General features: G+C 43.5%; 1 protein-coding gene across 1 annotated transcript in view; it reads right to left on the reverse strand.

The window, feature by feature from the left end:
* Nucleotides 1-19,977, reverse strand: part of SYNPR (synaptoporin) — a 167,225-nt gene extending 147,248 nt beyond the window's left edge. Inside the window, exons 1-2 of the mRNA XM_044451909.1 lie at nt 19,960-19,977; nt 19,771-19,836 (exon numbers count right to left, since the gene is read on the reverse strand). Of these exons, the coding sequence (XP_044307844.1) occupies nt 19,771-19,836; nt 19,960-19,977 (84 nt within the window). The remainder of the gene's footprint in view (nt 1-19,770; nt 19,837-19,959) is intronic.
* Nucleotides 19,978-24,833: the final 4,856 nt, after the last annotated feature.

Raw genomic sequence — 24,833 nt, forward strand, 5'->3', positions numbered from 1 at the left:
ACATCATGAAAAAGCAAAACTCACTGGAGAAGACAATCATGCTAGGGGAAGCTGAAGGCAGAAGAAGAAAAGGAAGACCAAAGAAGAGATGGATTGACTCCATAAAAGAAGCCACGGCCTTGAATTTAGGACAGCTCAGCAGGGCTGTCGTGGAGTGGACACTTTGCATCGCACTCATTTGTAGCCTCGCCGTAAGGTGGAGATGACTGATGGCACATAACAGCGACAGGAATGGGCATCTCGTATTTGGTAGCATCCAACGTACTCCAAGTGTTCTAGTCAGTCTTCATGATGTTGAAGGAGCACTGATTTCAAAAGAGAAGGAGGAGCACACACATAACTCTGCCCCAGGTATCAGTGCGATTTGAAAATCCTTCAATTTGGCCCTTAATATGCTTTTCAAATGTAGGGGGGAAAAATAACAAGAGAGCTACAAAACTTTGTGAAATCTATTCAGAATTTCAGAAAAGCTGACATTGAGAAGGAATTTTGTGAAATGTGTTGGGACTTAAGGTACATTTAAAGTCTTTGTTATCATTATTATTCCTTAAGCCATCAGCTGCACAAACTGCTTATTTTCATCCAAAGTTGTTGTTTTGTTGCCCCTCCTACATGTTACCAAAAAAAAAAAAAAAAAAAAGGAAATGGTAAAAATAAGTCCAGCCACCTATTTTTGTATTTCTGAAAAGAGTAGTTACAAAAGAGCATTCTTGCTGCCTAAAAATCTAAGTGTGTGCAAAACCTGTGTGATTAAGACCATGTGTTTCCTAGGTGATAAGCTTTTCATTTTTTCCCATTTGAAATAGAGGAAACGAAGATTAACCCTCCCTCCTGGGAGAAGTAAGCGTCCATTGACTAATTTCTCAGCATCTAGATGTTATAATTAAGCATATTGCTTCACACACACAGTTTCTTCCCAGTATAATGAAATAACTTAAAAAAAACCTTCAATGAAACATTTGAAAGCTAATTCTGCATTATTCTACCAAATGTGTTCCTTCTAATATCCATACAAAGAAACCTCCTCTTGCATGTGTACTGTATGTTTTAAAATCTACACAGTCCTGGCAGCCTTAGGCTCTACTTTATCCTTTATGTCACATAATTCATTTGAGCTGGGGGTGGGGGGGGGGGGAAGAGAGCTTCTGAAGCTCCACTGGATAGTTTGGTTTCCCCAGCCCAAGGTTGGAGACAGCACTCTGCCCTTGGAACAGGGAACCGAATGTATTTTATCCTCTTTTCTCTCACAGCTGTATGAAAAAGAAGTGTTCAGGCTGCCCTCCAAGAGGGTAGAGAAAGCTACTACAGGGAGGGGGAGGGGGCATTTCAGTTGGCAGGGTGGGCAGGAAAAGAGACTGCAAGTGCTCTACCAGATTTTATTTATTTATTTATTTATTCATTTATCGATTTATATCCTGCCTTTTTCCTACAAAGGGCTCAAGGCAGCTTACATCATCTCTCCTCCTCCATCTTACCCCCACAACAACAACCCTGTGAGGTAGGTTGGGCTGAGAGTTTGTGACTGGCCCAAAGTCACCCAGTTGGCTCCATGGCTGAGCGGGGACGAGAGCCCAGGTTGCCTGAGTCCCAGTCCCACGCTCTTCACCACCACCCCACACTGGCTCTCTATATTACTCTGGGAAGCCTACAGGCAGGGCAGGCATAGTCCTTTTCCACTGTTGTTCCCCAGCAAATTGTATTATCCCGAGAGATGCCAAGTGCGATCCTTTTGGTAGCACAAAGGCTTCAAGACTAGTCACTATTGATAGCCTTAGAACCACGTTAGCTGCTCCTCTGAGGTCACAGAAGCAATGTTCCAGGGACAGCCACCAAGATGCAATGCTTCCTGGAGTGCCTTCCCGTCCTTTCCTTCCTCTCCAAAGCAGTTTAGTTAGAAAGCAGAGATCAACTCCTTTGCAGAGCAGCAGGAATGTGGAGGCAGCCTTCCGTTCTGTTTCTCCCATCTGGCATACAATGCCCATAACCCCTGAGTCCAGAGAGTCACAGGCAACCTGCTTGCATTGTGCTCCAAGGAACTCTTGAGTGGATACCATCCACAGTCAGTAATCTGACAACTCTAAATGTCTCAATAAGTCCTAGAACTTAATCTCTTGTTTCAGCAGAGTCCCTTCTTGAGAAGAACCAGGTTATTAGTAGATGCCCTACATCTTCCAAACAGAAGGTAGACCAAAATATCATGTAGCTTTTCTGCAATCTCTTTAGCCCCACTAAGCACTCTTCTAACTCCCTTGTCCTCCAAACTGTTTCCTAGCTACTTCTTTGAAAACATGAAACTGTCCCCTGCCTGCATACATATGGTTGCACAGAGATAGGACAGGTAAATCGCCATGACCACATGACATGATTTGCATGTGCACTGAGTTCAGCATGCAGCACAATAATACATAAGACGGCAAACCTTCTTATTTTAAAAAACAAGCAAACTCTTTTGCATCAGAAATTAACTGGTTTTTGAGGTTTTCCACTTTGGAAATAAGAATCAGAACAAGCTAGCTAGGCTAAATACACTGGGAAGCAGGTTCTTCACAATGGGTGTCTTCACATACTTTAATACAACTCTTCAGCAGATAATGAGCAGCATAGATACCAAGCAATCTCTAGATTGTGAATAACTTTGCATGAAGATGGGCATGGAAGCGAAAGCTAGGAGTTAAATTATTATTTTAATATGACCTGACTTAATTCATGCTTTCAAACCAGTTAGAATGCACTTATTTTTCAGTTTGCACGCATCTGTGCATTTTGTGATGCAGTTCTCCCATCAAAACTGGGTACAGAAATGCACACATCAAGGGAAAAGCAAGTATTAGGGAAATGTGCTTGCAAAAATGCACGTGGCGCGTGAAATAGCACGCAAAGGCCCGTGCGGTTTTTATGCACGTAAATGTGTGCATGAAAATGTTAGTGGGTATTTTGAAAAATTAAAGTGATCAAGACACTATTACCTGAAAAATGTGAACAAGTGCAGAAAACAAAGCGTACTAGCGGAAGGGCACAGACATCCCAACATGCTGATTTAGTACCATGTTACTGATGTACTGACCACTTGCTTTTGGTTTAAGGTGTGCTGGTACCTCCCGCAAGATACAAGAGATACTGAAATTACTCAGGAAATATATTTCATTTTGAAATATTAAATAAAAACCAAATTCTGGTGGTATCAGAGAGCTATTGGCTCTATCGTATCCTGAAGGCAATTCAAATATAGCAAGAACCCTAGGGAAAGCATCTGCGATGGGTTACTGCAGCTCATTTTGCAACTTTTAAATAGATTGGCTGAATAGGCAAATCAAACTAAGAGTGAAGTGTTTTAATATCCAGAATGGAAAAAATAGGGGGAAAGTAGGCAGAGATGTATCAGAGCTGCAACAGGTACAAAGCTCCTCATAGGACTTTGCAAACTCTTGATATTATAAGAATCAGGTAAAAAAAGGTGGAGAACTTTCTTTCTGTATTTCCGGAAAACTAACTATGGAGAAGTGCTCCAAAGTGGAATTTGTACACTTGTATCAAGTGTATAAAGTACATTGTACAAGTGTACAAACTAACGGTGACTGCTGTGATGTGTCTATGTGGGTGTTCCAATCATGTCAAAAGAATGGGGGAGGATGTGGGAAAGCAGAATCCACCTCTGCTCACTGCTCCTGTCCTCACAGTCTCTCTTCTGAGATTGGTTTACCTATTAGCCAGGGCGCAATATTGGAAGCGAGTCATGCTGGGAAAAAGTTATCTTAGGATGGGACAAGACAGGAGAGGTTTGTGCTTAGCTTACATATATGATTCGCTATCAGCTGTCAACATTTTTTTAAAGTTATGATAATGAACACAGCATTAGCAGCAATGAATTGAAGTGACTCTTGATGAAAGTGAAAAGAAGAAAATGCAACAGCAGGACTGCAGCTGAACATTAAGAAAACAAAAATCATGACTGCAGAAGAATTACGTAACTTTACTGTCAACAACGAAGAAAAAAGAAAATGCGAATGATTTTGCCTACTTGGTTCAATCATCAATTTCAGTGGAGACTGTAGCCAAGAAGCTGAAAGAAGATGAAGACTTGGAAGGGAGCAATGAAGGAACTAGGAAAGATCATCAAGTGTAAAAGCATTTCAATGGAGACCAAAGCAAAACTCATCTGCATTATTATATTCCCAGTCATTATGATTGGGTATGAAAACTGAAGGAAGCTGACAAGAAGAGAATAGATGAGTTTGGAATGTGGTGCTGGAGGAGCATCATATTTCAAACACATCTGAACACCCTGAACTGACAGAAAGACAAAGAAGTGGGTTCTAGATCGACTCAAGCCCAAACTCTTCTTGGAAGCAAAAATTATGCAACTGAATCTGTCATACTTCTGGCACATCACAAGAAGGTAAGACTCACTGGAGAAGACAATAATGGGAAGTCAAACAAAGAAGAAGGAGATAGCCAAATACGATATGGATAAACTCCAGAAAGGAAGCCACAGGCTTGAGTTCACAAGAACTGAGCACGGCTGTCAAGGACAAGCCATTTTGGAGGGCTTTCATTCATAGGGTTGCCATAAGTCAGAGACAACCTGACAGCACATAACATCTTTCTAGTGCCATCCGTGTGTAAGGGGCTTCGTGCAGGACAAGAGGGCAGCTCCTTCTCCCAGAAGATTTCAAAGAAGAGAAAGTGATTCCTGCCTTAGGTACAACAGTTTCTTCTTGACAGAAGGAAATCAATTGTGTCACAGATCTCCTACACCTGCCAACTATCACATGCAGCACCTGTGAAACCCGGAAAGGGTAATGGCAAAGAAAATGGTTTCTACAGGTGATGGAGCTTTTTTGAGTGGTGGCCCTTCCTGTGCAAAATGTCACATGCCTGGTCTTGAACCTTTTGTGAGGATCCTTTATATCCTAAATTAAAAATTCTCATGAAAGAACTAGCAACTCAAACTTTCAGATCACCAGGGGGCAAAGAAAGTTCTTCTGGACAACCACCGCCTGAACTTACAATACCTTGCAGAAAAATATTCACCTGCCTTTAACTTTACCCTTTTCTTCTTCCCTCTCTGGCAGGGAGGAATCATTGCCCTCATATGTTTATCTCAATTTTAATATTTCCAATCTGCTTACATGACTTCTCAGTGCACATATCTTTCCTAACTAAATGTGTATATTCAGCCAATGTTTCCAAATAGGCTTTGCTTTCAAGAGCATTTCAAAAGTTTTGTTGCAAACCCATCCTGTTTATCTCCTCTTCCCTTTGAAGTTTAAAGCCCGAAATAGCTATACAAAGAAGTCTCAGCCTATACTAAGCTCACTGCAACAAGGACTATGAACAATCTCTGCGCAATGAAGATAAAAATCCATCTAAATAATATTCCCCATGGAAACTCTGAACTGCCATGTGTGAGCATTAAGAGGATTTGAGTCAAATGCAGCCTTCATTTTGAAGCCACATAAAACTATGGATTCACTGCTTCTGCATTACTGCAACATGTTAACTGTAGTGAAAGGGGCCAGAAGCACAAACAACACAGATACATAGTTCTTCTAGAGTTTTGATACACACCAGTGCTAAACTCTAAACACTTCTCCTAGATAACAGCAATTTCAAGAGTGCTCTTTTGGAAACGGCTCCCTTTACTGTATCTTGCTTCACAACCATTAAGAAAATAAAATACTCTAACAATAGATCAAGCAGCAAAATTCCAAAACATCTGTGTGTACTTAATTCAGCAAGCCTAGAGCAATTATTTTCACTTTTTAGACCCATGCGTTCAAGAAAAGCATGAAAAAGGCTTGATCTTCCTGTTACTCCAAGACTGTCATTCTGTTGCACAATACCAGTTGGCCACTGAACTTGGACTGATGGTCTCCATTTCCTCAGATATGCTTAATGTAGACATGCACATGGTGGGCATATCGCGAGCAGAGCTGGTTGGAGCCGGGGGTCAGACTAGATGGCCCAGGAGACCTCTTCTGGCTCGCTCTGTTTCTATGTTTCAAGGCTCAAGCTTTGCTGACAGGACATTCCCATTTGTACTGCACATTCTAATATCTGTTTTAACACTGTTGGAAAGATGCTGTCCAGACATTTTGGAATGCAACTCCCGTAGCCCCTGATCCTGTGTTTTCACGCTTGCTGATGCAAGTTGATGTCTGTATTGCATGGACTTTATCAGAAAATGGTGAGAAGGTTATTAAAGTTCAATAGGCAGTAGCAGAATGTTGGCCTGGAACATGGAAGATTTGGGTTCTGGTCCCCACTTGACCATGAAGCTCACATGGTGCCTTTGGCCCAGTCAATGACTCTCAGGCATTCCTACCTCACAGGGTTGTTGTGAAGATTAAAAGGAGAGAAGAAAATGTGTGGGCTGCCTTGAATTCCTTTCAGGGGAAAAAAGGCAGGATATAAATATTGGAAAAATAAATGTATACATTGTATAGCAAACTTTCCCACTGTCCAAAATCTAGAATAGTTTCTTGAAGATAAAGAAGATAAAGTCCTTATAGCTTTCAGTTTTTTAGCAAGAGCACCAGATAATTGCCTTGAAACTGCCTTCCCCAATCATTCTGCAGATAAGAGCTGCCTTTGCTACGAGAATAAAGCGGTTTGCCTTACTGAAGCAGAGAGGAAGGGGGAGGTGAGGGTGTAGGGATACAGACGGATTCTGTAGAAATGGCAGAGAGGAACTTCATAAAACCCATTGCGAGAGACATCATCTTGTTTTCCTCAGCCTGGAGAGATGGCCCATGGTGGCCCACGGAGGATCACATGGACTATTCAGGAAAGAGATACAGCCCTGGAAAATGGGCATGTAAGCTATTTTCTGGATTCATATTTCATCACTGTGTTCAATAAACTGTATAACATCTTTGGCACGGGTGGTTTCATTCCCCCCCTACTCTTAATTCTAAGGTGAGGAACATCACCAGGCCTTGGCCCCTGGGGTTAGACATCATAGTAGAGAAGACTGCTATATTACAAAGCAAAATATAATTGCCAACTCTTTGCATGGTTTATTACTATGCATGTATTGAGTTTAACCATTTAAACACTATGTGTTGCCTTTGGCACTGAAACAGTTGTGAAGAAATTATTGTCCATCCAGGTGGCAGGTCTTCTACCCAGATCACTCAGGTCCTTGTTTAATTTTCTGCTCTGTTTGCATTGCCCACTGGATGATGTCAGCGAGTATGGGCTGCACACATGTCATATGCTGACAACTTAAGTGCTCTTATCAACAGCTTACTGACATGACTTTTAATGAAGACCTCCAACAAGCTTTTTCCTAAGCCAAGGGAAGAGGGGGAGGGACAGAATTTGGAGCTGTGATGTATTTCAGGAGACATTGCAAAATTAATTCTCCGTGCTGGAATCTAAGACACAGTAACACAGAAATCCTGTGGAACCTGCTTTCATATCTGAAGTTGTTCATGTAATATTTCATATGTCATGTGTTGTTGTCAAGTTGGCTGTTTTAAACTGTTTATTGTTTTCTGATATCAATTGCATTTTATTGTCTGTTTTTATGAATTGTTGTAAACCATGCAGTGAGCTTTGGCAGTGGGGCAGGACAAAAATGAAATAGATCATCATCATAAATAATTTTCAACTTATGATAACCCCATGAATGATCATCCTCCAAAATGTTCTGTCCTTTACAGCCCTGCTGAACTCATGTAAACGCAAGGCAGTGTCTTCGCTTCTGGAACCAGTTCATCTCAAAGTTGGCCTTCCTCTTCCTCTTCTTCTTCTTCTTCTGCCTTTAACTGTCCCTGGCATTATTACCATCTGCACTGAGTCTTACCTTCTCATTCTGTGCTCAAAATTTAACAGCGCCAGTTTTGTCATTTTTACTTTTTGTTTTCAATCTCTTAGCAAGTTACATACTAGCCTAAAGCACAGCTCACTCTTCACCTCCTCTTTTGCCTGTCTGTCACTTCATTCTATGGAATGAACATGATCCCTTATACTTTGAACTAGAATATATATTTATGGATTCACCTTCATAAGGATATAAGCAAACACTTGCTTTGCAAGCATATTTTCCACGCTGGTATTCAAAGGAAGCACTGGGGCACAAAAGCTGAATTCCTGAAGTGAGTCCCACAGATCGCGGCAGAGCTTACTTCTGAATGGACATTCTCAGAATAGTACAATCAACCTTGCAATGATTACACACACACACATACGGAGGGACTACTGTTCCTGATGTGCTTCCCATTCTCTGCACCAGGATAGGCACCAGGGAAGTTCTCCATCAGAGAAGGCCATGGGATAGGCCAAAGCAATCAAGAAATAGCAGGGCTAAGACTACACCTTGAGTGTTATGTTGTGCACAAGGCTACCCACATAAGGGTGGGGGGATCTGTAAACAAATATACAAAATGCATTGATGGCAAAAGGAGAAGGGGACGGCAGAGGATGAGGTGGCTAGATGGAGTCACTGGGCAGCGGGTGTGAGCTTGGCTGGACTCTGAGGGATGGCAGAGGACAGGAGAGCCTGGAGGATGTTGCCCATGGGGTCGTGATGGGTGGGGCACGACTCTGTGACTAACGACAATATGAAAAACGCAAAAATCAAGAAAGAAAACTGTTTTGGATAAGAAGAGGGATACAGAGAGGCACAGACCAGCATCCTCATGCCACTGCCCCATGGCTATGCGTAAGGACAGCAAAGAAGACAGGTGGCATCACCCCAGAGCCAGCTCCCACTGCCACCACCAGCATAACAACCACCACCTGCCCTGCTGAAAGGATTATGGTGACTAAAACATCAATAAAAAGTTGATTGTGATTATCTCTACAACTGCCAATATTACTGGTAAGCTGCCTTATAATTATTTCAGACATCCTAGCTTAATATCATGCTGTAACTAAGCACGGTGTGGGTGACAAGAATCGAATGCAAGCCTTTGTTTAAAGCTGCTTTCTGATCCTGTCTGGATCATAATTCAGGTTCACACAGAACCCAGAGTTCTCCCTTCCTGTTCAAAGCAAATCCACTCTGTACATTAACTCCTATTATTTACTATGAGCCCAGGATTTCATCTAGGCAATTAAGATCTAGTTTTGCTTTCTCTTCCTTTTTTCTCCTCCAAGGCTTCCTCTTAACTCAGTAAGGATTACCTATTGGATGGGCTGTACCTTTCGCTCAGCATGTTACAGGCAGGAGTGGAGAGATCATGGCCTTCTCCAAGGCCATTTATTCCTTTCTTGACTAAAGTGAGATTTGATGCAGTAATGTACTTCGTTTTGTTTTGCTTTTGATATTTATACTGGTAACAACACTAAAATGTGTTTAGTTTTAGATTTGTTTATTTTTTACTGAAGAATATTAAACAAAACATAATTTGTACAAGCCAAATTGATGGCACCATGCAATGCCCCAGGAGACTGAAGAGCCTGCGGGGAAGCATTCAGGAGATATTAGATTCCACTAACATTTCTTGACCTAGATTTCCATGCTCTTAAAATGATAGGGGCTGCTGGGAGGTGAGAGGATTTTGTTCAAAGCTTTCCAGAGACATATCTTGGCCTTCGTATAAAGTAGGAAGCAAACCAGCCCTATAAGACCTTTTCAGAGTAACGATATCAAAGAAGTGTGACCAAATTATTAACTATGAAGCAGGAGTAGTGGCTGCTACTACTGATGATTACATAGGAAGTACCAAGGCCAAATTCTTGCTTGCTGACCTGCAACCTTGCAGCCAGCACGAGCACTCTTACTCAACACCTAAGAGCCAAGCTACGTGTTACACTAACTGTGATCTGTGTGTCTGTGGCCTATCTTCTTGTATCCTAGCATGTGTGACCCCTAGTGGGATCAGAACCACTGGTCTCCAGTTACAGAGGGTTAAACCTCTGTACCCATTTCTCCTGCCCTGGGTTTGAGGCAAGCTTTTTCAAAAGGCTCCTGCTCTGAATATTTCACCTTTGTTGAATTCTTGGTTGTGTGGGATGGACGTTCTCCAAAACCTCTTTATTGTTTTTGCTGCTACAGACTAGCATGAGTGCCTTACTAAAAGTCAGGCTCCATAAATATTACTCTTTCATACAGCCATTTGCTTCTGGTTTCTCCCATTTTTTGCTGCTTTGGCACTACTTTCTTCCCAATTGCTGCTGCTTCTTAATTCCTGATTTGGTCATGTGGATGTTCCTATCCAACCAGGGATTACCTTCTAATGTCATGTGCCTGATAGGATTTCACCAAATGCCAGGCAAAATAGCATACAATAACACAGCCACTCAGATTTTGCTCCCAATTATATCACCAAGAGCAAGTTAAGGCTATTTAAACAGATGCACAAATCTTTTTACAAAAAGTGGTGGAAAGTCACAAAAACGGGTGTTGAAATGCTTTCAACTCAAGGGTTGGATCCCATTGCAGAGACCCTCTCAAGGGCCACATTCCAGCGACGGGTGGTGCTACAGACAAATGGGTGGGGTCCAAGGCAAGGCCAAAGCCACCAAAATTCAGTATTTTAGCTTGAAGTGCTTCAGGTAATTAAGAAAGCCCTAGGAGAGGTTTTCTTATGTTACAGAATGGACAGAAAAACTGCACAACAGCCAATGGTAGAACAAATCAGTGGGGTCTGGGGACAAAGAGGTCTTCTGAGAACCCACAGTAGGATTCAGCTTCAGGAGGGTTTTATCTGGCCTCCAGGCATGAGGCTCTTCACCTATGTGATAAAAGGAGGAGCATATTTTGGCAGTATTTGTTCTTCCTTCCTTTATTCACACTCACACACACATCAAAGCAGTTAGTGATACTGAGAGAAAAACAATGCAGACAAAGAAAACAACAACAAAATAAGAGCAGCAGCACAAATCAGCAGAGTATCATCATCATCATCATCATCATCATCATCATCATATTTCTATACCATCTAAAGGTTGGAGCAAGGGCAATTTACTGCAGCACACTGCACAAATACTTCTCTGAAAAAGCCATGTCTTGACCATACACTGGAAGGAAAATGCTGATGAAACCAGGCAAGATTCCCTCTGTAGCTAATTTCAAAATAAACCTTCATTTGAGAAAGGAAGGCTTGGTGTCTAATACCCACCACTGAAATTCAGATAGTGCTGTAGGAAATGGCCCTTAAGATATCTTGTTCCTAAGCTATCTAAGAATTTAAAGATAAAATGTGCAAACCGGCAGCCAATGAAAATTAAACAATTAGATTTTCATGCACTGTCTGGCATGCCCAAGTCAATATTCTGCCAGAGGCCTTTTCGGCTAACTGGAGTTTCTGAATGCTTCTCCCTTCCTCACCATGACTGCACTAGTACCCACTGCATCCCAGCTGCGGTACATTTCTTTGCAGAACCAACACAAGCATAGTCCCGACTCTTTTCCAATCAATACTTTTTTGGAGTGTGTGCTCACTGCAAAGTTTATCAACCCAGAGTATGTGTGTTCTTAGAATAAAGTTTTGCCTTCAATCTCCCATTGTTTGTGGTGATATATGTCAAAAGTTGAGATTTATCAGCATTAATTATCTGAACACTGTCATGATGAGGTTCCAAAGTAAGTTTCTGCTGGAGATACATTAAAGAGTACATTAAAGAGTTTCCCACTTCTGCCTCAAGATAAAGTAAAATGCATATAAAGGAGTAGAAGGGTAAGAAAGAACAGCATGAAGGTAAAATTGAAAAGGAAAGCTACTTTAACCACAGGTAAGGAAAACAAAGTTTGACCTACTCACTGCATTCTGCATGTTTTATTTTTGATTAAGGTTGCCTTTCTGTCGCTTTAGTTCAAGTAATGAAAGTGCATTTAAAAATTAGCAAAAGTGATACTTAAGTTTCAATCTGAAATGGGAACTTCTAAACAAAAAACAGAGAATTTACTTCCCAGGGCTGCAATCCTGTACAAATTTAATGCTGGGTAGTCATGAACAAGCAGGTGCCACTGAGTATTCTGGCTCCGTGCCACATAGTCACTCCTGCTGAAGCTGAGGAGTGTCCTTGTGTTGTTTATCTTTACACCTGACCATGGAAGTCTGGGTTGTTGCAGGAGAGACAACCTGAAGTTGGAACCCCTGCTTAACACAGGTTTCACTCCTCCATTTGCAGCAGGAGTGATCAGAAGGCCAAAAACAGGCGTGCACACTAGTCCCATCTATTTCACATTTTTCACATTAAAAAAAATGTAGGTACTTGTAAAATGGGAAGTGAGCCTAAATGTTGACGGAAGAACAGAACTGGATGCCAAAGCTCAAGGCCTCCCCCCAAATCAGATCAAGCCTCCATTCCTAATCTCAGGTTCCAATGGCAGCATCACTGTTCAGGACAATGATACAAGTCGAGAGAAGCTCTCTGTAAAGATAAGGAGGTGACGGAGTGCCCCCACAACTCGCTGCAGCAGAATTTGCAGCAGTGGGATTTGTCCCTCTTGGTTCTCTTCCCAACCTTTGTCATATCTGAGAAGCTGATTTGATCACACTATGACTGTACAGTGAATTTTTTGTGTGCTCATTTTGCAGCTTATGGGTAGATACATTAGAATTGCATATAAACATTACAGAAGACCCTCTGGTTAGTCCTTCTTGTCTTTCCTGTAATCAAAGGCCACAGTGTAAACATGGACTTGAATGCTATACAGTTGAGCAGTCCAGTTGCTAACCAAACAACCCTCTTCTATTTGGTTAGCTAACCTTTAGAGAGTCATATGATAAGAAAGCTCTGCAACACTACACCCCAACTGCGTTTTTCACTGAAGCACCACTCAATTAGAGAATTTCCTAGCTTGATTAAGCCTACGGTTGTAGCAGCTATGAAAATAGCTTCAAAGGGAACCATTATTGCATGGAGGGGGAGATGTATGCAGAGAAGATGTTTCAAGTCAGTCCACTGCTTCAGAATCAGATTGTGGTTTTAAGAATGTAGCAGCAGGAAGGGATGAGAAATTCAGAAGCATTTTCTCATGCAATACTTGTACTAAACAAGAGAATAATGTATTGCATAGTCAGCACAGTATTAGCTAGATTTTAAGTATCTAGCCCCCATATTTTATGATATCGCTAGTATAAGTGAAGCAGTGTACAATTGATTTTACTGCTAAAATTCATGCATGTATTATTCCACAAATGATCATTTCAGAACAATTTGTATACAAAACAATCATTTTGAAATATACACAATTATGAAGTTAATTCATTTACAGAGAGCAGCAGCCTGCAAAGACTGGAAGGAACTAACAGACCTAACATACTTATTGCTGGGGTAATGCATATTCCTTGCACAACATAAAGCACATTCCTGATACAGAGTCTATGGAAAGCCATTCCAAGACATCAGTTTGTGCAGTCAGAATTTTGACTGGTTCATCTCAATGGATCCACACTAAGCCAGTTCATTTGGGTGCTCATGTGAAGATAGCGAGAACGCGCATGTCACTCCACCTCTCCCAAATATGCAACTACCTCTGCAAAAATCCCCACACCAATCCTAGTATTCGCACTGTTGTCCACACACACACTGCGCACGTTGCCATGGTTAGCAAGCACGCAAACCACACCTCGAAAAGACAGCTGCTCATGAGATGCTCGTAACAATGCTTATTTGACACCGATGGCCTTTCCTTGATTACCTTATCATAGTATTCTCTACACATGTGGTTGCTCTTGAAAATAGTTTGGAAGCATCAACTTGTGCAGAATTCAGCAGTCAGAATTTTGACTGGTTCATCTCGATGGATCCATATTAAACCAGTTCTTAAGGAATTATATTGGTTCCCTATTCATTAATAACATTATTACTCTAAGTACCATTTAGAGTATTACACTACACATTTAAAAGAAGTCTTTCTCAGCCCCAACTTTGGGAAAGCCTTCCCAAAGGAGATATAACTGGCACTGACTTTTTTTTTTTCTTTTGAAAGCCAAATTAAAATGTTTCTTTTTGCACAAATCATTTTATTATTTAATATACAATTTAGGGTTTTTAAACATAATTTTCCATTGTGTTTTTGTTTGGCTTCCTAGTTGGCACTCTGCTGATGTAATTGACCTTTATTACTGAGAGCCAGGGTGGTGTGGTACTTAGAGCGCTGGACTGGAAACCCAGGAGATTCAGGTTCTAGTCCCCACCGGTCCATGGAGATCACTGGGTGCCTTTGAGCTGGTTGCAGACTCTCAGCCCACCCAACCTCCCAGGGTTTTGTTCTAAGGACCAAAAAACAGAGCTGTGTAATGCAAGCTTCTTTGAGTTCCTCACAAAAGGGAAAAGAGGATGGCATATAAATGCAAAGTAATAATCTTTCAATGTATAACTGTATTTTGTATCATAGATTTAGACAGGACAGGGCAGGGCAGGATTGCCACCCTTCTTTTGACAATAGGATACTCTTTCTGGAGACCATTAAGCTCTAAAATACAGGGTTTATTGACACAATGAAAGAAACAGAGTAGTTCAACTTTTACTGGAAAGATAAGTGTTAATTCAAAATTAAGGTCTTTATTAGAAACTCAGCTACTAGATTACACTGCACTGAAGATAGTAAGCATCTCAATAGTTTACATGGTTGCATGCAGAGAAAGACGTGCAGCTCTACCACCAAGAATAGCTATAAGCAGCCCAATAGGGAAGAAATCAGAACTAGCTCTTTTAAGAGAGAGAGAGAGAGAGAGAGTGGAGGAGGAGAAGGGAGGAGGAAGATCTGGTCAGATCACATGCTGTTTAGCCCTCAAAATGAAACAGCTGTAAATATGGCAATTAGGGGCATAACTGCACTGTTCTGAACAAATCCATCAAAAGATTTCAACTGGTACAGAATTTGTCACCAAAAAAAGAAAAAAGAAAGAAAGAAAAAAGCAAAGGTGGCCAATTTCTTATTTTAAGTTTTTTAAGTGGCAGCCCTTCTGGGCTATTAAGTGCAAGAAAAGAGCACTTGGATTGTAAACCCATGATGTAGAACGGAAACTAAGCCACAACTGCAAATAATCCATATGGTAGCACAGTCCTAAGTATGTTTACTCAGACTCACAGTTCATCGGTGCTTACTCATTAGGATGTGTGTTCAGGTTTAAAGCCTGAGTCAGCAGAACTTTATCATATAAGCAATGATAACGCCTTCCAACAATTCCCTGGCTTATTTCCACTAGTAAGTTAGCTAATAAGAAGGGTTTTAAGAATTCAATATGAAGTATTCTGGAGGTTTTATTGTAAAGTCTTCTAAAGACTTGATTAACCTGAAACAGAAGCATATAAATTTGAAAAAAGAAAAAAACCCAAGTGTGTTCCTCTTCTAGTTTTGTTTTTAAAAGGTAATTTCAGACATTTTAATATGACCAAGAACTATCCAAGGCACAGACATTAAGCAAAGGAAGAACAAAATGGCATTTAGATGTGAGGCAAGCAGTGTAATCAGCCCACTGATCCACTGTATGGCTACTGATGAACTCTTTGCTAAAAGTCTGTCATTATCATAACAAATCTTCCAATAGTAATACAATCCAATTAATTTAAAAGCCAATATATACAGGCCCATAACTTCTACCCACTGCCTTCCCTAGCCTGAGCTCTCTTTGAGTCACAATCCACTGCTCAGTAGAGTCATGTTTTGCTCTCCTTCAAATATTTCAAACCTCTGGATGCTCCAGAAATCTGTAGCTTTGTAGAGACTGAAGAAAGGTATCGACTTATTTTGAGCAGAGTCTTCAGAGATAGAGTCTTAACAGCACTCTTTGTTTCCCCCTCTGAATGCTTCAAACTATATTGCTTTGAACTGGCTGGAGAACAAGGTAAATGCTCTCTTTTCACCTTCATATGGCATAAGAGGTGGAGGGGAGAGAAAAGAGAGGAGGAAGGTAGAAGCATCCCACAGTGCCTAGCTAAGCTTCTCTCTTTAAAGGCCAGGAATTGGTCTACTCTAAAGGTGACTGCCTTCACCCTAAAAAAACAGGTGCCCAGTTTGGAGTATTCCTCTATCCAGCATTTAGCCTCTATCCTGAGGCTAAAAGAGCCTGTTATCAGCTTTGGCTGATTTCCCAGCTGTGACTTTTCCTGAATCAGGTCAGCCTGGCCACAGTGGCTCACACACTGGTAACCTCCCAGGTAGATCCCTGCAGTGCTTTTTTTTGTCATAGAACGCACCGGAACAGAGTTCCGGCACCTTTTTTCAACAGATTTTCCAAGTTTTAAAAGTAATTTTTGAAAATTTGATGTTTGATCCACGTGATTTGAATCGCCCTGTCTAGCGTAGCAGGTCAGCGGCAAAATCATTAAAATGGTGCATGTGGGCTGCTTGTGTGTCGAATCCGATGCATGCGTACTTTGTCCGCGCTGGTTGTGATGGTGCTGCTCAGCTTGTGATTGGTCATGTGGTCGTGCGCCGAGTGCTTACTATAGGTGGCGACCATTATGTTTCGTTCCACAACTGACGTGTGTGGGTGTGTGTACAGTGATTGACTACGTGCGAAAGGTAAACAATTTCATGAGTTCCGACACCTTTTTTCTTACAAAAAAAGCACTGGATCCCTGTAATGCCCTGTACATGGGGCAACCCTTGACGACAGCCTGCAAGCTGCAGCCACTACAGAATATGGCAGCCGGAACTATAACCGGTACAGCTGGACGGAATCATATCCAATCATTTCAGAAGGAGGTGCAATGGTTGCCGCTACTAAGATTCACTTAAGGTGCTAAGCCTGGGGCCCAAATATCTGCCTCTTCTTAACGTAGCCTGCCTGGGGTGTCCTTCCGAAAGACTCCTGGGTACATGGTGTCAACAAGGGAGAGCAGTTCCTCAACTGTGGGCCCCGACTATGGAGTAGCTTTCCATGAAGGTGCTGCTGGCACCAGCACTTCAGCGCCAGCTCAAAATCTTTTTATTCACCCAAACATGTTAATTGGTTGATTTTTGGCCATCTGATTGTATTTTCTACAATTGCCTTCTGGCAGCTGTACAGTTCCAGGGCTTTGTTTGTATTTATTGCATTTGCATTATTGTAATTATACTTCTGCACCACCTTGCTGTTTGTAAGATGAACACTGGTTTAAAGAAAGTTTTTAAATATAAAGAGCCACAATCCAGTATTCACTACCTAAAGGCTGATTCTGACCATTCTTTGCAGGGCCATGGTAGCATCTTGACATCAGTGGGCTCAAGTCATATAAGAAGAGGGAAGGTGTAGTACAAATCATCGTACTAAGGTGGGTTTAGAAGAGTTGCCAGAAGAAAAGTACTGCAGATTTAATAGACAACAATATACCCAAAGTATAAAATTCCTCTAATTGACACTAATCGGTCCTGTACAATCACAGCTAGATTCTTTCTTCTACTTGATCACACAAAAGGAGAAAGGTGTAAACTACTCTGAATCCTTTATAAAAAGAAACAAGTGGGACATAAATCCAATATAAATAAATAAATAATATTTCAAACATACACATTACCTACTATTCTTCAAAATGTAGATCTAATATAGTATGGCTTCCACTTTGGTTTGCCATAGAACAAAGAAAGCACTGATCATGTCTCCTACAGAAATAGGCAGACGTACACATGATAGTCTATTAAAATGATTCAGCTGTGACCAGAAAGCAGGCTCTTTCACTGAGATTATCTAGCTGAACTGCAAGACCCAGGAAACACACACAAATATCAGTATCACAAGGCTCCGGCCTCTTAGATCCCAAGCTGCAACAGTGTTTGGTTCCAAACTATAAAAATGTTCTGGCTTAACCAGTGTTCTACAACAATTGCCTACTTATAACAAAGACCTTCCTAATTCTCTCATTCTGACCCTCACATTTTGTGTAATTCAGACTTTAGACAGGCCACATGTAAACAACATCTCAGTTTCTTTTCCATCCTTGAAATAAGACAATAACCACTATTATACCCTACTCACTGGGGAAGCGCTAAACTGCCAGTACTAAGATTAGCCCAATACCAATTTTCTACACATTAGTGCACTTTTGAAGAACACTAATGTGTAGAAAAGCTTGACCAGAAACATCAATTATTTTTCAGAAGGTAGATAGACTGCTCTTATAGAACACTTCATAGGCAGCTAAAACTTTTAAAAGGTGCTTTTATGCATTCTACAATCACAGAAGTATTTAAGGAGAAAGAGAACAGCTGACCAAAAAAAGTATACATTTAAGAACAGTCCTCCCATGGTTTGAGAGGAGCTGGGTATTAAACCACCACAGTTTTGCTGAACATGCGTATAGAATCTGATCTGGAAGCGTTTCAATAAGTGCAGCCTAAGTGAAAGGGAGCAAAGATGGTTTTCAAGGCACAGTATACTTGATTTTGGAAGTCTTACATGGAAATACAGCCACATATGCAAACATGTGTAAAATACATTTCACTTAACAGTGAAATCATGTAAGGAAGAAAACAAGCTCTTCTTCAAATTGCTTATGTACATCCACCCTAGCCTTACGTGCACCTGTAATTTCATAATATGTGAAATCAATACATGCAGAGAGCACACACACGTTATATAATTTCCTAGCCATTCAACATTAGGGGAATGTGATTAATCTTCCATGACATGCACTGAACTTTCCGTTCAGAGAGGTTCTTCTTCCTCCTTCAGTCCTACTGGCAATGGATGTCATTTGACCTGCAGAATTCACTCTGAATCACAATCAGGGAAACAAACACTGACATTATTCCGTGAACCAATTATCTGCCTCAATTTGCTGCTCAAACCCAGAGACTAGTTTGCTAAATGCATAAGAGGAGCATAATGAGAGGAAGGACTGGATAGAAAGGAGATGAAATATCCAAAATTTTGCACTTAAATGAATGCATCTCTTTGATGAAGTCAAATGACACCAAGCAAAAACACATAGAACCAGAAACTAAAATATTATCCATTTGGGGAGTCATTGGAAAGCTAAAAAAAAAGTGAGGAGAGAGAAGTGGAGTGACACACAAGCTTTTAGGAAAGGGCCCTTGTGACAAACAAGCAGAGATGGAGAGAACCTCCCGAACCATTTCCTTTCCCAGTATTTTATCCAATCCCCTCTTCTTTCCCTAGCTGGTTACTAGGAAGAACATGTGCCTAAAGCCCATCGTGTGTTTACACTTCAAGAAACGCATCCTCCCTTCCCTAACCCTATCCCAGGAAGCGTGCTAATTCTCTAGCCCCAACTTAAGCCATGCGCTTAAACCCGCAAAATTCAAGAGCCTGTTTCCTCCCGATGGGGCTTGAATCCAAACCAGGGTTCACCAAAACCTTGGAAAGCTGTGTTACCAAGCCAGGACTCAACTCGGGAAGAAACGATTTCATGATCGTCATCATGAGAAGAAGAAGAGGATCATTCTCCAATGAGGGGGCAATACACGGAATTTGCTTTCTAGGGAGGCCGGAACCCCAGCGACGCTCTTCTTAAAACCACACATTGCCTCCTCCGCTGCCCAAAGCGGGGCGGAAATCCAGGAGCGAGACTGATTCCTTCCTTCCTTCCTTCTTCCTTCCAAGAAAGGCAGTGGCAGTGAATTGGACGCGGGGAGGAGAAGTCAGTGGAGTCTGGATTTGCAAGGGACTATAGGGAGCCCTACGCACTCTGAAGAGCCAGGATGGCGCCCAAAAGCACTGGCTGAAATCAAGCGGAGCCTCGACGTCTCCTTCTGCGCCCGCAGCGCAGCTCCCCCTCGGCCCGTTCCAGGCACCTGCCTATATAGCCTCTGCAGCCGCCCCGGGGACCACGAACTCCCGAGAGCCTGGAGGCGCGCGCGCGCACAACACACACCCGCCCCCCCCCCGCGCGCGCCCCATCTGCTCCGGCAGTCCGACTTACCCACTCCAGCACCCTCAGGAAAGCCAGGGGCTCCTTCACCGCCCGGAAACTCCCCTTGGAAGCGAGCTGCGGGGAAAGAAAGGCGAGGGGTCAGGGCGGCTCGCTCCGGGGCTCTCCCCACTGCGCCCCCGCGGCCAAGCGCTCCCGCGCGGCGGCGCCTCCTCCGCGCGCTCCTCGAGGCGCCCTTACCTGGTCCACGGTCTCCATGCCTGCCCGCCGCTTGGCGCGCAAACTTCGGCTCTGTCGAGGCGGCGACGGCGGCAGCGCCCGGTGCGAGGAGCGCCCCGAGGAGGCGAGAGGTCGCTGGCCCGAGCCGGGGGAGGCAGCCGAGCGCCCGGACCGCGGCGAGGCGAGGCAGAGCTGAGCTCCCTGCGAGCGTCCACGCCCGAGCCGCGCGCGCTGGGCGGGGGAGGGAGCGGAGGGGGCGGGTTCGCCGCTCGGCTCGCCGCTCCGCCGCGCTCCCGTCGCCGGCTGAGGCGCGGCGAGCTGCCCGGGCCGCGCTGGAGGGCGCGGAGGTGCGGCCGCGCCGGCCCTGCCTCGCCAGGTGTCCTCCGCGCAGCGGGGCTGAGGCGGCCGCGGGCGGGCGGGCGAGCGGCGCTCGGCGTGCCGGCACGGGGCCGGCCCCCTGGGAAGCTGCGGCCGCTGAGGAGGCGACAGCGGCCAAAGGGGCAGGAGGGCGCAGCGGGGCTTTACGCGCTCGGCGGCAGCTTTTCCCGCGCAGCGGCCCCGGCCGCGTTGGCGCAAGCGGGAATTCGGCGCAACCCCGCCAGGCTCGCGCTGCCGAGGAGCGGCGCCCGCTTCCCGGCCACTGTGGGATGCGCAGCCCGATCCTTTGTACGCTCACCGGGAGTGCAAGCTCCGTGGGGCGAGCTGTGTCTTTGCATTATTTCCACGGCAGCAGCCCTGCCCGCGGCACTCGCTGCGGCAGGGGTGAGGCACTTAGAGCTCTCGGGGTGCTTGCTGGACTCCAAATCCCATCATCCGGGAGATTGACTGTGCTGCCTGGGATTGATGGGAGTGTACTGTAATTTATATTTATTTATTACATGTTATGCCATTCATTAGTCGTAGCGCTGAGTGATACATGCACAAGAGAAACTTAAAAATTCAAAATACAATAAGAATAATCCAACGGTCACCTAATCAGCATCTAGGTGGCCATAAGATATTTCAGGTTCCTCAATGAGCGGCTGGAAGCAGTTCTCCAACTTCGGAGCTGGGGGTCAGCCTGGATCCTCCTCACCCCCTTCGCAGCTGGTGCAGAAAGAGCAGGGCTACTTCTTTGGGGTCACAAAAGTGAAGAGGCGGAGAGGTGGAGGAGGAGCTGGATCCTCCAGGCTAGGAGGTATCCTGACAGCACCGCAGACCATCCTTTCTCCTCTGAAGGGCTGCAGCTAGACAGCCAAAATCTGTAGTCTAGCTGAATTCCAGACTACAAGGATCAGGGAGGTGAAGATCACCTCGGCGACTTCCCCCACTCAGCACTCAGCGGCTCCAAACTGAGGGCACGGTCCATTGGAGTGCAGCCTAACACAATAAAAATAACCCACCCTACCAATTCAAAACAAAACCAGACTAAGCACCAAGATAAATGTCAGCGGTAGTGCAAATATCTGAAAATGCAGTAACATGATTTTTAAAACCAAAGGTTAAAAGGGCTGGGAAAATAAACATGATGCTGAAAGGATCAAATGTAGATGCCATCCAAGACTGGAATCTGATAATATCTGGATGCCAGAGGTTCCCCACAGCAGTGCTACTAAGTTGCATAAGCAAAAACATGTCCCTTGCCTGTAAGGATTTTACAATCTAAAATATGCAATGGGAAAAGCCACAGAGTGAGGGGTAGACAGGAGGAGGAAGAAGAAAATTTGGGCCATGTGATTTAATATATAAGGTCAATGTTGCTGATTCTTCACACAGGTAAGTCCAATAAATGTTCCCCTTGGTTAAGGCCAACAGGGCTTTTCCCCAGGTACATATATATTAGGTTGTGGCATTAAGATCATGCACATCTTCTGCATATTTGGCCTAGGAAGAAAATCCATAAGATCCTTTTCAGATGTACTCTTGGATGTCCAGAAGTCCTAGAGGTACACTTTTAAGTTGAAACTAGCAAAAGTGTATGGGGGTTTTGAGGGGTTGCCTAACCTTCAGAGAGACCTTCCTTTTTACAAGGCATTTAGTATGTTACTGTTAACCCTGTGTTTTAACTTATCCTTGTCTTTGGGATATCTTAAATATTTTGACTGATGTTGTCATTTTATGACCTGCTGCTGTTCGTGTTTTAAATGTCTAGTGGAGTTTGTTTTGAATTGTAAATATGTTTTTATGCTAGGTGTGTTTTCTCCTGTTAATGACTTCAACTCTTATGAAGAGAGATAGTTAAACTGAAATATAATTAAAAATAAACAAACATATAAGATTCACTTCTTTTGATGAAATAAGTGTGCAGAGCACTGGCCTGTGTAAGTAAGATGACCCCGGGATCCTAGAGCAAATCAAGCCAGAACTTCTCCTGAAAGCAAAAGTGATGACACTGAAGCTTGTGTCATTTGGGCACATCATGAGAAGGCAAGTCACTTGAGAAGATAATAGTGCTAGGAAAAGCCAAAGGCAGAAGAGGAGGAGGAAATATAAGATGGTTTTACGCCATAAAGGAAGCCACAGCCTTGAGTTTGGATGAGCTGAGCACTGCTGTCAAAGGCAGGCCTCTTTAGAGATCATTCATGCATAGGGTCACCATATCTCGGAGATAACTTCATGGCAGGTCACAGCAAAAAATTCATCCCAAAGCCATTACCAGAAAGTCATTAATTGGAAGCACACCACTTGAATCCCAAATTTGGAAGTATCATTTATTCATGTACTTATTTATTTATTGCATTTGCATGGTGCCCCATAGCCAAACGCTCTCTGTTTGAAGTGTTGAATTCAAACACTTGAATCTCAAATGGATCCTCCTTTGGTATGCAGGTGCCAGCTGCTATTCCACTCCTCAAACAAGCTGATGCGAGAAAAGACAAGGTGTGAACAATTGTAGTAGAAAGGAGAGCTATATCTTTATTTCCATTAATTGAATGGCCATATCTCTTAGAGACATGAGAGTGGAATTTCTAGTATTATGTATTTTTCTAAGATGGAAAACTATTCCAAGAGGAATGTATGCAAAGAGTGAGAAAGCAAAATGAGAAGATGTAGAACGGGAGGTTAAGCATTATTTGTTTATTTCCCTATAAACTGCAAAAGATGTGTACAGTAGATAAAAAACAAAAACAGCTAGATAGTCCTCTGACAGGCAGAAACTGCCCAGCTGGCCATGGGAAAAGGCAGGAGGCTCTGCTTTTGCTTTGGAAAAGACTTTGGAGAGTTTGGCAGGGATTCTGCCTGTGAAGGGTCCCTTTCAGTCAAGGCAGCCCTAGGCAAGGAAGGTCATTTTTGAGAGAAGCACTGTGGGGTTTTTCCAGGGTAGTGCTGGAGACACTTCCACCAAATCCAGGTCGTACCTGAACTTGAGGGTGAGGATAGCACTCAATTCAGTGTCTGTAACTTTCTGATTTCACACTTCAAAGGTGCAATCTTATGCATACTGTACTTAGAAAGAAAAAAAAAATCCTACAGTTGTATGCTGGCTGGGGAAGGTGGGACTTGTAGGAATTTTCTGTCTATCCATGGGATTGGGTTCTAAATCATAGAAGCATTAAAACAACACCCCCTAGCTAAAAACACTGGACATTGCAGAATACGCTCAAATTCCAAGTGGTGGCCTCACATTGGCCGGAGTGGTCCTTGTTCTCAGGTGGAGCTCTGTACTGGCCTGCCATGGAGGATCCCATGTGTGTCCCCCAGAGCCAAATGTTATATTCAACATGTGCATGCTGAATGGCGGTGATCACTAGAGTCTAGGCTATCTTGGCATCTAGGTAGTCATCCACCAAAATGATCTACCAGATGGATAGCATTCTAATAATGACACAGGCCTCAGAAGTACACCGCATCCAGCCCGTCTATGGAACATTCTGGGTAAACAGCATGCCAGGCCCTCCTGTCCTCCACGGTTTCCCAGAGTTTACCCAAATTCATGTTCATTGCATCAGTGACACTATCTAGCCAACTCATCCTCTGCCATCCCCTTCTCCTTTTGCCTTCAATCTTTCCCAGCACCAGGGTCTTTTCCAATGAGTCCTTCCTTCTCATTAGGTGGCCAAAGTATTTGAGCTTCAGCTTCAGTATCTGTCCTTCTAAAGCAGGGGTCTCAAACTCACGGCCCGCAGGCCAATTGCCGGGATGGTGGGGCACGGGGGAGGGGCCCTGCGGCCTTCAAAGCACCGGTGGCACCCGGGCCGGCCTCCGGGAGCGACGCGGGATGAGCGGCCCACCACCACCGCTTGATGCGGCCCAGCCTCACCCAGACTCTACTTCCAGCGGCACCCAGGTAAGTTGAGTTTGAGACCCCTGGTCTAAAGAGTCAGGGCTGATTTCCTTTAGGATTGACCGATTTGATCTCTTCGCAGTCCAAGGAACTCTCAGGAGTCCTTCTCCCCAACACCACAATTCAAAAGCATCCATTCTTTGATGCTGAGCCTTCCTTATGGTCCCACTCTCATAGCCATAAGATTATATAGCATTTTATAGTATTTTGTCGTATTGGTTTAGGTACTGCTGTAGACTGCCCAGAAAGCTTCAGTTATTGGGCTGTATACAAAATGAAATAATATCAGAAAACTCACTTGGTGCCAGTAACCCCACCTGGAAGAATGGAAATTAAGGACCCTACCAGTTTGAAAGGATTTGCATTTTCTTTTCCCAGATCATGCCTGGACCATATGAACCTATGAACAGCCATGCTGGACCTGCCTGTCTGGTCCAGCATTCAGTACACACCAGCTGTCCACAAGAAACCTGAAAGCAGGTTGGCCATGAGTACAACATCACCCCCTTGCCCATTTTCCCCAGCAACTGCTGCTCGTAGGCGTACTTCTTCCGATACTGGGGCAGCACAGGGCCTTCGGGGCTATGAGCCATGGTAGTCTTATCCTCCATCAAACTCTCTTATCTCCATT

This window comes from Varanus komodoensis, unplaced genomic scaffold (genome assembly GCF_004798865.1).
Source record: "Varanus komodoensis strain SLA01 unplaced genomic scaffold, ASM479886v1 scaffold6_4, whole genome shotgun sequence".
Classification (NCBI taxonomy): Eukaryota; Metazoa; Chordata; class Lepidosauria; order Squamata; family Varanidae; genus Varanus; species Varanus komodoensis.